The sequence below is a fragment of the Cryptomeria japonica genome, chromosome 9 (assembly GCF_030272615.1).
Source record: "Cryptomeria japonica chromosome 9, Sugi_1.0, whole genome shotgun sequence".
NCBI lineage: Eukaryota > Viridiplantae > Streptophyta > Pinopsida > Cupressales > Cupressaceae > Cryptomeria > Cryptomeria japonica.
Window position 1 is genome coordinate 601,185,115 of NC_081413.1, and position 13,342 is coordinate 601,198,456.

The 13,342-nt window shown below is 35.2% G+C and overlaps 1 protein-coding gene across 2 annotated transcripts; it reads right to left on the bottom strand.

The window, feature by feature from the left end:
* Positions 1–3,401: 3,401 nt before the first annotated feature.
* Positions 3,402–11,752, bottom strand: LOC131074512 (disease resistance protein RPV1). 2 transcript variants are annotated; one of them, XM_058011148.2, is made up of 6 exons: positions 10,486–11,750; positions 7,831–8,902; positions 6,866–7,144; positions 5,653–6,780; positions 4,285–4,917; positions 3,402–3,961 (listed from the first exon to the last, which is right to left on the bottom strand). In XM_058011148.2, exons 1-6 carry the CDS (start codon positions 10,938–10,940, stop codon positions 3,497–3,499), a joined length of 4,032 nt encoding a protein of 1,343 aa, XP_057867131.1. In that variant the 5' UTR covers positions 10,941–11,750; the 3' UTR covers positions 3,402–3,496. The 2 variants fall into 2 exon arrangements, with proteins under 2 accessions (XP_057867131.1, XP_057867132.1); XM_058011149.2 differs by lacking the exon at positions 4,285–4,917 and having other exon boundaries at positions 10,486–11,752.
* Positions 11,753–13,342: the final 1,590 nt, after the last annotated feature.

Consider the following 13,342-nt stretch of genomic DNA (forward strand, 5'->3'; position numbering starts at 1 on the left):
ATTTGTCCTCCAAACATACTTCTGATTCAAAAAGAAATATATACACAATGTACATGCATGAGTCAACTTGACCCAATCCATTTTGGTGGGAACCCAGGCCTAGATTAGTCAAGTTGTGGCATTTTCCAACTCCAAACCCTTGACAGGGCAGTGAGCACACAAAATGGAAGAAATTTTATTACACCAACTTGTAAAAGAAAAACCAATACAATGGTCACTTGAGGAGCATTGAATAATCAAAATAAACACTTCCTAGAAGGTACAATACGAACAAGAGTGCTATAGTACGGACTGTTACTCCAAGGAAGAGAAAAACAGTGAAAAACCCAGAATTTCATGCTTTTCTATTAGGATTCCTTTGCTAATACAATCACCAACCTTTCTTAAGGAAAAGGGAGGCCTTTTAATAGTGTTTCCAATTAGTTACCAAGCCTTGTACGGACATGAGGCTTCCTCAACTGCATTTTACTAGAAAAACCCAAAAATGACAACTTTTTCAACTTTTGCAAAGCCCAAATGACAACATTTCTTGTTCCAAAAGGCATTTTTGACAACCTAACCTCATCAACTTGTCTAAACACCTAATACATGCTCAAAACCACTTAGTAAACATGTTTCAATGCTTTGGAAAGCATTTGGAGACCTTTTAGGCAATTTTACACATTTTTGCCAAAATTGTCAACACAAAACCTGAAAGGCAAAACTTGACCTCTTGAGCCCAAAAAGAGATCAAAACCACTAGAGAAGACACAAAATAGCCTAAAACAACAATATAAACTTAACACAAGACATTACAAACATGAAAGCATAAAATACTCAAAAAGGAGAGTTTTACCCAACTAGGTGCTCTTGCACCAACAACCCTCTCTCCAATGATACTCTCCCTTTGCTCCCGAAGGGCGGGGTGATGTGTCTTGCAACCAACTTGGATTCACAACTATAGTTAGGCCATAACAATTAATCAATTCCTATATAATGAGCACCAAAGCATTATTCATATTCTTTATTCATTAATGTTAAACACTCATTCCATGTACACTCATTTGAAACATCTAACTTATGCAAATTTCAAATCTAATAATGTATTCACCACAAAATTACAATCCAAGTAAGAAAACAAATTAGCAATATCATAAGGGAAGTAAAACAAGAAAAAACTATCATGATAATTTTGTGATATTGGAAACATATAAAATATTAATTATAATTATATAAAAATTGTTCGTGCAACCTAAGTGTTGATAACCAGTTTGAGAAATAGGTGTGTGAACATAAGGCCATGTATATATATTTTTAATTAAATTTTTAGCCAAAGTAATGCAAAACCATTGCTTGCATTGTTGGTCCATAGTGCCTAAAGTTACAAATTGGTCAAATCATATTCAGCTAGAAGATTTCTAGAGTTGTATTATATATTGTTTGTATTTAGTATAGCTCATAGACGTTCTTACATGACATAGTGATCTTTTATTTCCTTGGATCTGCTTTTTGTGAAAGGTAGGGCCACTTCTAGTAGGAAGGTGCATAGAGGATTATTGGTATGTGGTTAGATGTAAAACATTTGGGTGATGCTCTCTCTTACAATTGAAATGCCGAAGACATGATTTATCAGATATTAATTTTGATTTCACATGACATTGTATTATTATACCTCATACATTGTTCTCTAGATGAAAGGCCATGTACTCTTAGTATGATAGAATGACTATTATAATTAATTGTACAACTTAATAATGTTATCTTAGGAAAAGAATATGATTTTTTTTTATTGGAATAAAAAACAATATGATTGATTAAAAATTGTTTCAAAATAAATGTTTGACTCTTTGACCTTATATTGATACTTAGTCAATGACTTCAGTATTATATATTGATACGTAATCAATGACTGCAGTTTTATATATTGATAGGTAGTCAATGACTTCAGTATTAAATGATTTAAAAAAAAATTGAGAGCATTTTCCAGAAAATAAACAGCAGTCCAGTTACTGGTAACATTGCCAAAGAGATAGAAGGACACAACGCCAAAGAGATAGAAGAACACAACAAATTAACTGGCCAATCAATTGCCTTTAATCAGAGGGAATGCGGAAGTGAATCCAACGGTCTTCTATAAGAAAGTTATTAAAACAAAGACTAGTCATCTAACACTTCAATAAGAAAGTTATTAAAACAAAGACTAGTCATCTAACACTTCAAGAGGAAAGAAAATTTGAAACTTAAAGAAGTCAAGGAGCCTCCTGCTTATCCTTCATATGTGCCCTATAAAAGTTAGGCTGAGGTCCCATGGAGGGGGGCTTCCAAAAAAATAGAGCTGGAGCTGTTGAGATTTTTTACGAATATTTTAAAGACTCATATTATGATTCAGCTTAGGCTGGGGTCCCATGGGAGGGGCTTGGGCTCTATTTTTAACGAAGAAATGGTCTCACAAGCAAATTTTTTTCCTCTACGAAATTAATTGGAATCTTTCCCCAAAAAAAAGAAGCACCAAAATCAAATGAAGAGGGAAAATGATATTTATTTAATTAATTTTACCTTTCTTTGTGCTCAAACTTCCTTAAATTTAGTAGTTCAAAATTTTAAGCTAGTTGCATAACAAAACTCATGGGACCGCATGTTTAAATTTTTCCTAAAAATTCTCAGCTGCTTAAGCTCCTAAATTTAAGGATGTCTGCAGTCCCATGAACTTTATAGTAGCATAAGTTTAAGCTTCTATATTTAAGCAAGCTAGTGGTAGATAAATTTAGTTTTCTTTGACAAGTGGTATAAAATATTCTTAAGCTGGTGGAAAAATTTCTAGGCCCACCATATTTGCAGGGGAAAATATTCCAAATAATCTTCGTAGCAAAAGAATAATTTCCTCATAAAACCACCTCTTCTTTAAAAATAGAAGCTAAGCTCCCATGAGACCCTTGCCTCAGACAATTGAAGCAGCAGGAGAAATCACCAATTATGCTGGCCTTGTTGCAAATGAGAAAAATTGTAGTGTGTTTCAAAGTTTGACCTCTCCCCCAATTTGTTGCGACTCTTCGTATTGTATAACTAGCTCCAGGATGTTTGGTGCTGAAGTTTACTGACAATTTGGGGGATGCCAGTTTGATTGGTTGTAGTTGTTTGACAGAGTGACCTCCAGATTCACTAGTGGACTTGGTGGAGGAAATGATAGTCACTTCTGCAAAGTTGTGTGCCTGGGGGGCCTCGTACCTGACCAGTGTAGAGTCCCTGTCTAGACTCTAAAGTTTAAAAACACAAATCTTTCACCATTGGGTTAAAATTCGCTCAAGTAAAAACATAGGGAATGCTTTATAAGATTGAAAGCGAGATTTCTACACCAGTTGGATGCTACCATTGCCACAACATGGAAATTTTGTGCAGGAAGAGAAATTATATATTTATCAGACTCGCTGAAATGGATAATTTTTCATTGTAATGCATCTTTAAAGAGAGAAAACCATTTCAGTTCATTTACGGAAACGGGTTTTATCCTCCAAGGAATCTAACATAAATATCTATGTTTATCTTTCAACCTGTCCTCTTCTGTCAACACTATGTTTGATTGTTTGAAAGTCCTCGAAAATGGTGATCTTGATTTATGCTCCCAAATGCTATATATTGAAAGCATTTTTACATGAACATCTGTTGTTGATCTCTTTATAGTTCTCACTCCCAATTCTATCAACAGCTCTGATCGCCCATCCGCCAATAGCCTTCTCCATTCCAACCATCTATTCCCCACATATATATCTACCTCACTGGTTCTGGTACCTCCGGTTGCTCCACCTATGGCTTCGGAATTCCTCCAGACCAGTAATTTGGGATTCAAATTTATAGTTGTTCCATCAGCAGTTTCTTCTGTTCGTTGAACCAATACAGTTTCTAGTTCAAAGCATTCCTCCAAATTCCATCTCATTCCTGCCTTTTCAATTACCATGTGAACCGCGTCCTGAGAAAAACTGCGACCCTGCAAAACAGAACACAAATCTCATTATCCTCAAACAATATAACCATTCTCCTACATCTAAAATAGTACATTTTAAATTTAATTTGTCAGTTGTTACACAAGACGCGATTTCCTCAATTGCCTTGCATGGTGCTAATAGTCAAGACAAATATAGTATATGATAAGCTGGAGGTGACAGTCGATTTCCTCCACCAAGTCCACTGGTGAACTAACAAATGCAATGAAGTGGAATATGTACCAAGAGATCCACAGAGAAAAGGAAAAACTAGTTTGGTCTTGTTTGAGAATCAATTCTAATTTAAGTTTAGTTTCTGATGCAATACCCATGTCTGTGATGCAAGTGACATAGAATATGTCCAAATCTTCCTGTTTATGAAGGAACCAGCCAGGTCATAAGCAGCGAGAAGGTGCATGCCAAAATCTATGGGCAGATGTTTCCATGCAATCCAACTCCATTGCATCCATGCCAAGTCCAGAAAGAGTTTATTATATAAATTTTTCTCCTCCTCTAAGACTTGCTTCTCTTTACCTTCCCTTCTGCATAGCAAATGAACTCCACCCTTTTTGCCCCATATTCGTGGATGTGGATGTGATGGGTGTGCCCAAATACAAATCCTGTCTCCATCTTGCAAGCTTCTAACGAAATCATGCTTTTCACTGCAAATGAAAAGATGAAGTTCATCTCTACCATTTTCACTACTATCTTCACCTCTGTTCCTCACAATTTGAATTCTTAAGACTTCGAATCCACCTCTGATAACAGTGGCATCAATACCACTGTGCTTCTCATATGAAATAAAGCAGAAAATAACTCCTACGCATCTCATGTTCTGGTCCATTGAAATATGAATATCCATCAAAGGTAAATTTGAACTAGTGCACTTGTCCATTTTATTTTGGATTTGATGATCAAGCCACTCTGGAATTTCATTTCCATAGAAAATTAATTCCCTTCCCTGTCATACAAAAGCAGGTTCATCACAAGCATGAGACATGAATACTCTTTGATATGGATAATTTTCTGCTAGAACATGGTTTTCATCAATAAAAATGACTATCAAGAAATGCAATAAAGATGGTAACTGTTGAATGACTAAGGACAGAAGTGATTTTAAAAGTTACGACACACAAGGTTACAGATTCAAATGGTTGTTCTTAAAATTCAGCAAAATATCTTACAACATAAATTTACCAATATTTTCTTCATGGAAAACAAGAATGATGAATAAACGGTACGTTAATCGGAAATAGTTATATGATAATTGCTTTTTCAGTCAACAAAATTCTATGTTTCTCATTATAGGTTCAATACTGACATCTGTTGCAACATTGCTGCCATCAATCTTTAGAAAAACAGAAACTAATGTGTATTATCACAATCATAGTTCACTTCAACACCCTGATGATTTATCAGAAATTTCATTTGTGGACAATGCTTCAGAAATTGTTGAGGTTTCCAATCATCATTTATACCATGCCGTAATCCTAATCAAGTTCTAGTGTCCTGGATGGCAATACTGCTGCCTATTAGATTTCAGTAGCTTCAGCAATTATTGAATTTTCAAGACAAGTATCAGAAACACAGTTAGATGTTAATTATCCTACGGCCATCTCAAAGGTTTATGATAGAATGGAATCCATTACTGAAGCAAAATATATCTAAGAAAACAGAGAACGCAGACAGGGTCTACCTTAGCCCAATTCTGAAGTTTAGAGACTATGACACCAGTTCCACCAAGGTGTAGTCTTCCCAATGACTTCAATGAATCCAAGCCTGTGATATCTGTGCTCTTAAGGCTCTTACATCCCGTTATATTGAGGTCTACCAAAGCCTGCAAAGATCCCAGTCCAGGTACACATTCCAATTCCTCACAGTTGTGCAGCAATAGAGTCTCCAAACATTTCATGTTCGAAATGTCTGAGACTCTACTCAACCTTTTACAATTACTTACATCAACATGCACCAGACTTCCTGGAAGGCGTGGCAATTCTAGAAGCTCTTCACAACCACGAAGAATCAGTTTAGTCAATTTAGGTAGGTATTTAATTTTCACGGGTAACATGCAAAAGTTGTTGTATTCTAGATGGACAGCCTCCAGAGACATCAGCGATGCAAACTGTACAGGTAGCATCTTCAGTCCACAAGAACTTGCTTCTAGAACTTGCAGTGCTCTTAGACCAGATAAGTTTCCAGGAAGCCTCATGAGATTATAAATTCCATTTAATTTTAAGATCCTAAGGTTCTCAAAGTTTCCAAAACTTTCAGGAAGTTGCAGTAAATTGCAGCACAAAGAGAGATTGAGTTCTTCAAGATGGCGAAGTTTCCCAATTTCTTCAGGTAAGCAAACAAAACCAGATGAGTCCATGTCTAAAATACGCAAGCGATGGAGGGTCCCAAGGGAGCTTGGCAATCTCTTCAAAGCAGTGGAGTTGCTTATAGACAATTTTTCCAAGAGGAACATGCCTGCAAAGAAATCTGGCATCTCAGATATTGAAGTAGATATCAATAAAAGCTCTCTCATTGAGGTAAGATTTCCCAAATTGTCTGGCAGCATAGTAAGACTAGTACAATGAGAAAGGTTTAGCTTTTTTAGCGAAACAAGTCCTGAAAAGCTATGTGGAAGTTCCTTGAGATTTTGACAATTTGACAAATCCATGTACTCTAGCTTTTCTAGACTGCCAATTGACTCGGGTAATGTTGTTATCCTCATACAACCATGCAATTCCAATTTTACCAAAAACCGTAGCTTCAAAAAATCTGGAAGTTTCTCAAGCTGGGAGCACTCACTGAGATTCAAAACTTTAAGATTCTTGGGTGCCTGCAAATCAAAGTGTGTATTAGGACATAATTGTTAGCAAGAAAACCATCAACCAAGACATAGAAGATAACCAGGATGAAATTACCTTTTGATGAAATTGGTCATCCCAAACTTGCTTGATGCTGCTTTGGGGCAATTCTAGAACTGCCATTTTCTTCATTTTCAGTTCTACAGGTAAACAGTCCAGAGAACAACACTTCCACCTTAGCCATATCAATTGTGAGGTTAGCTTTCTGAAATCTCCTCCTATAATTGTGTTACTAACTGAAAGCAGACGTAGGTTCTGCATTGGCTCAAAATCTTCTGCACTCCAAACTTTCCACTTATGAGAATCATAGATGATACCTTGAACACTTCTTGATACCTGTTGCATAGACGGGCCTTGTCAGTTGCATTGCATGGAAAGCTGGCAAAAAGAGGCACAGACCAAAGTTTTCTTTCTAAGAACTCATTGGTTTACCAATTGTTATAAGAACAATGTTGACTTTTCCCTTTTTGTTTGCAATTCACATCTGAGGCTTTCCTCCCAACCAGTTTTTAATTTATATTCTTTTTAGTTTGGGTCGGACTCTGGCCATGACTGACCATGTATTCCTAGAACATAACAAGAATACTTTTCAATCAATATCAAGATATAGAACTAGTAAAGTTAGTTTCCCAGCCGCTACTAGAAGATTTACCCATGTAAACAAAAGATCATAGGCCATTCACATTAGGAAGAACTTTAGCTAGTTTTTTGAAAATGACTTTTTCTGACTGGGTAAATCTTCCACTACAAGGAAAATAATTTCTGCAGAGGAAAATCATATTGATATAAAACTAGATGAGGACTATGCAGTTTTTCAGATCTTATATCCATATATTTCCAATGTCAGGATTATATTTACAGCATTAGAATAACATCCATCGGAGCAGTACAAGTTTCTGATTATTAGCAAAAGACATAATAATAGGTTAATATATGACTATACCAGAAATGAGAAAACACAGTAACAATTTATGATTAGTTTTGTGACATCATCATGTAAAGATTTTGAGAGAGAAAATTACCAAATGATCTTTTAAAGCTTTTCTAACTTCCTTCTCATCCCACAATCTGCTGCGTTTGCCAGGATCAGCATGATTCTGCTTTCTCACAATTGCCCGTCCCATATCCCGAAGAATGTCATGCATTTGCAACCGATCATCAAAAGTGAACTTTACAAGAGATTTGGCATGAAGATTGTGTATAGCCAAGTTCGCAGACCATCCAGAACTTTCCCAAATGCTCAAGACTTTGGATTTCTCACTTCCAATGAAGAAACATGCTATATCAAGAAAGATTTGTTTTTCTGTTTCATTCAGATTATCATAGCTAATTATTAGCCTTTCCTCCATTTTAGTAATTTCACCATTTTCTAACTGTTTTAAGACTTCAATCCAGATTTTGGAGTCTTTTTTGTCATACAAAAGCCTAGCTATAACCTCGATAGTTAGAGGAAGCCCTTGGCAGGCCTTCACAACCTTCTCAGTTAGGTCTGGATAGTTTTTACTGGGAAACTCTTGAGAGAAAGCATGCCGACAAAACAACTTCAGAGCTTGATCATAGTTGAGCTCATCTACATGATAGGGTATATGATTATGCTTCCTGCCCAGCACATTTGTGTCTCTAGATGTTACAATGACTCTTCCCTGAAGATGAAACCATTGTTCTAACAGTTCATCTAAAACATCTCGATCATCAACATCATCGAGAACCAGAAGTGCATTAGTAATACTTATAGAATCTTTTCCCATCCAGCTGTCTCCTTCAGCAGAATTATTGATTTTATATACCATATTGTTTACTATTTTTCTTCGCAGTTCAGTGTGTTCAGTGTTTCTAACATCTGATAAAAAGTAACTAACACTGAAATTGAAACACATGCTGTTGAACACTGCTGTTGCAAGAGTTGTTTTACCTGTGCCGCCAATTCCATAAATACCCACTATTATCAGTTTTTCATCGGATTCCATTTGTAATAAGGTAATCACCTTTGCCACACGCTCCTCAAGTCCAACAGAGAATTTAGGAAGTTGTCTTGTTGTTTGCAGCTTTCTAAGAATCTGTGATGTCACAATATCGACAAGTTTCCCTTCATATCTGCATAGATAAAATATTAATAAGCTGATGTGTACATAGGCAAAGTATCATTTTAACAGACCTAAAGAAAGCCAAATCTGGACATGAAATGTAATGTCCCCTGAGGATGAATTATATGAGGTAATGCTTTCCTAAAAGTTAAAACATAACTAATAACAAAAAATCGATTTAGCCATATAAAGAAACATTGCAGTTGCCTACATGTCCTAGCTAACAGATTGAAATAGTCAGCCTCTTTTAACCAAATGATCCACTCTATGACTTTTTAATAGGGTAGTAAGGAATCTATTGGATCCCTTAATCTTGTTCAAAGAATACAAATACAAATACAAATACATTTCAGAGGCAGTCTACAAAGTTGTTAAGCATCTTGTTCATGTTCATTGGTGATTATATATATGATCTTTGGATATTGCAAATTGATTTTGCTTCCAATTATTTCATGCTGTTGCTTCTAAAAATTTCCCATTTCCCAAATGGGAGATTTTATCCAACTAGGGATCTTTAGCATAAAAAGATCCTTTTATCATCCAAGCACATATTCAACCCTCCACAGGTCAACATCCACTTTGATAGCATAAGAGATTGTCCGAGCCTTACCAATCACGATCATGTTTTTCTTTGTGCTCTCTTGTTCTAGTCCGGCTCTTGCAGCTCTGTTCTTCTTGATCATCTGATTGTTCAAAATCAAGTTCTTCAAGATATCACTTTTATTGATTTAACTCTAAACTCAGACCAAATCAAGCTGTTAGATTCAATCCTTGAACCGATGTCTAACCACTTGGAGGTCATCTAATTGAATTGGTATTTAACTCTTTGTAGTTGTTTGGTCCAATACAAGGAATACTTGGTACTTCAAATTTATCTAACCAAGAATTTTCTTTTAGGCACTTTCTTCCATAAATATATGATTGAGGGCCAAGATACACACTCTGAATAGGATGCGATATATTTTAACATAATTTTAGGCCTAACTGGTCATTAGCACCTATCAGAATTTCTAACCAATTTAGAAATTGGTTTCTATTGGTATCCAGATTGAAAGTATATTCTGCATACCAAATTTGAATTCCTTCGATTTAAGAGGTCATACAATAGGTTAGGGTTGCTAATATGCCTGTAATTGTGTCTAATATCATTGCATATCAGGCAAGTTATAAAATATATATTTCATTTTCTACTTTTCCGAGTTACACATCTCAAACTTTTTGCCATTCCTAAGGGTCTTTGGATGGGTTCATCTACTGGTTTTACTGGGTAGACCGTTTGAGTTGGTTGTATGCAGATAAGGGGAATTTTCTATTCAGGATTGATGACTTTTATAATAACGGAGTTTCTTTTTGTATTGAATTCTGTCCTCATTCTAAAGGTTGTGAATAATATTGATTCGTAGGTTTCATTTCACATTATTGAAGGCAATTATTTTCTTCCATATCATTCTCCAAGTGGCAATAACTAGCTTTCAGTGCCCATCTCGCAATTTTCTTTTCCTATGATTATTCAAGTCCAAAATTTCAATATGGTCACAAAGAAATAATACAGTTGAAAATACTAACCATTACTATCAAAATAACAATACCTACCCATGAAAATCGTCAGGGAGAGACCATCCCGAGAAACTACAGGCTTCATATAAAGCTCTGCACCACTTCTGCACGGTATCTTCACTGTATCCGAGTGAATCCTTATGTTGTTGAAAAGCTTGAGCAAAAGGGCCCTTCTGATGGCGAACTTGTTGTGGCTCAACATCATAGAATATGGGTATCATAATATTCTTGGATTCCACCATCATTACCACTTCATTGAGGCACCATACAGAGTAAGCATAGTTTTTTGAGAAAATGGGGATCACAATACGTGAATTCTGTATAGCTTGTTCTAAGCTCAAATTGATATGGTTTCCTCTTTCAAGCGTCTCCTTGTCCAGAAATACATTGAGTTGTGCCGCAGTTAATCTATAGTAGAGATGATCTACTAAAGTTTTTCTTGTGTCTGGCCCTCTGAAGCTCAGGAACACATCGAATTTTCTGTTGGCCATGATTAGGCTTCTTAATGCTGAACTAAAGCAGGCCGGTCTACACTCAAATATTTATAGTTCCTGCTGGAATACAGGCATTGCATTCAATTTGTCTATAAATTTTCTTTCTCTTCATTATTAATTCATATTGAAAAAAATCAGTACATTTTTCTTTAAATTATATATTTTAATACTTTTAATTTATTGGACCATTTGGAATACACCACTATCATATATCATAGATATTGACTTTATTATATACTCTATTGAAAGCGCGTGAACTGTCTTTTTTTTAGCCCCAGTTTTTCTCCTCGCAGGTCGCGTAGTTGACTAGGTTTACGCCGGTTTCAGACCTGGTGCAGCATATTGAAAAACAATTATGTTGAAAAACAATTATACCCTCTTAATCTTCTTCCCCATTACCAAGCCGCCTCTTTAATTCTAGAATAAAACTCGTTTTGTTGGGTGTTCATAATCTGTCACATCCCTTAAAGCAACGTGTAAAAATCGCTGAGGGATTGTTGGCAATGCCGTAAAGAGGCATGGTGGCCATATGCAGGAAGGCAAAGCAAGCCTCAGAGACCTAACTAATTTTGACTCCTCGGATACCTAATTAATTTTGATTGATGTATGTTTGACGGAGCATGTTGAAATTGAAATGAATGAATGGATGCTTTTAAACCGTCTATTGGACGCACAGATAAACCAGCCTATGAATGAATGTTGAGTAAAGGCAGGGTTGTCCATCAAAGCATAAAATTATAGAAGCTTGTCAGGGAAAAGGATGCTGCCAGTATGGACACCACGTGAAGGTAAGGGACTTCACAACTTGTGTCTAGCATTCCTCCAACTTATGCAAGATAAGGGACTTCATAACTTGTGTCTAGCATTTCTCCAGCTTATGTCATAGTGAGATCTTTTGTCACAACCCTCCTTTATCACCTTTTTTTGATTTAAATACAAAACTCTATTTATATTCTTTGGATGAATTATTGAATGGATATTGTAAGGGAATAAAAATAATAATAATAAACCACACACACATGGAAAATGCATATATATTTTAATTTGTTATTTAATTTCCCTCACCCAAATTAAGGCACATGTTGTAGGAGGAATAAGAAGCTTCTAGAGGCTTCTCCACCTCCTTGCATGTAACTCCTCCCACTAAGCCTAAATCAATTTGCATGGAGGCCAAATTGGGAGAGAATCTCTTTTTTTTTTCAATTAATAATTGGGTAGTGGGAATTTGAAATTTCTTTTATAAAATAGGTACAAGTTTCAAAAGGGGAGTTAGCTATTCCATAAGAAATTTCTGCAAGTTGAATTCTCCTTTGTAGTCCACTTTCATTAGCAGCTAAGATTTTTTTTGTTGGGAGGATTTCTCTTCAATTTGGAGGATCAAGGAAGACTCTACACCATCTTCAAGCATCCAGGTTCCTTCAACTTAGTTTATGCATCTCATTTTTATGGTAGATTAGATTTGATTAGATTAATTATGAGTATGAAATTCATTTGTGTTTTGTTAAAGAATTAGTTTTAGATTTTGTAGAAAATGAGAGTCATGGTTTAAATAAGATTCATTGTTTAAATTCTTGATATGAAATTAGTTTTAGATTTTGTAGAAAATGAGAGTCATGGTTTAAATAAGATTCATTGTTTAAATTCTTGATATGAAATTAGTTTTAGATTTTGTAAAGAATGAGATTTATGGCTTAAATGAGATTCATTGTTTGAAATTTTGATAAGGAATTAGTTTTGTAGATTTTGTAGAGAATGAGATTTATTGTTAAATAAGATTCATTGCTTAAATTTTTGATAAGAAATTAGTTTCAGATTTTGTAGAGAATGAAATTCATTGTTTAAATTTTGATAAGAAATTTGTTTCAGATTTTGTAGAATGAGATTCATTGTTTAAATTCTTAAGTTTCAGATTTTGTAGAAAATAAGATTCATTGTTTTAATTCTGATAAGAGATTAGTTTCAGATTGAAAGAAGTAGAGTAAATGGAAATTAGATTCATTGTCTTCAGTTTATTTTGATAAAAATTAGATCTCCCTATGTGTACAAACAATTTTCTCTGTAGACAAATCTCCCTGTGTGTATAAATAAATCTCCTCTCTCTGTGAATGAATTTTCCCTGTGTAAAGAACAAAAGAAATGAATTCCTTTCTCTGTGAATGAATTTTCCCTGTGTAAAGAAATGAATTCCTTTCTCTGTGAATGAATTTTCCCTGCGTAGGAAACAAAAGAAATGAAGAAAAGATATAAACTCTCTCTATCTGTGAATGGATTTCCCTGTGTAGAAAACAAAGAAATGGAAAAATCCCTCTGGTTACTGCTTCATTTTGTCCCTGAGACAAACCTGCAACATTGTTATTGCCTATTATTTACCCTGCTCTGAGTAATCTTCAATAAGATTA

Bases quoted from the DNA above. Each gene is read 5' to 3' on its own strand.
- LOC131074512 (XM_058011148.2), bottom strand. From the start codon at position 10,940: ATGGCCAACAGAAAATTCGATGTGTTCCTGAGCTTCAGAGGGCCAGAC. The intron at 7,145-7,830 runs GTAATTTTCTCT...TCTATGCAACAG, and splicing joins AAGCTTTAAAAGATCATTTG to GTATCAAGAAGTGTTCAAGG. The intron at 6,781-6,865 runs GTAATTTCATCC...TTTGATTTGCAG, and splicing joins ATGACCAATTTCATCAAAAG to GCACCCAAGAATCTTAAAGT.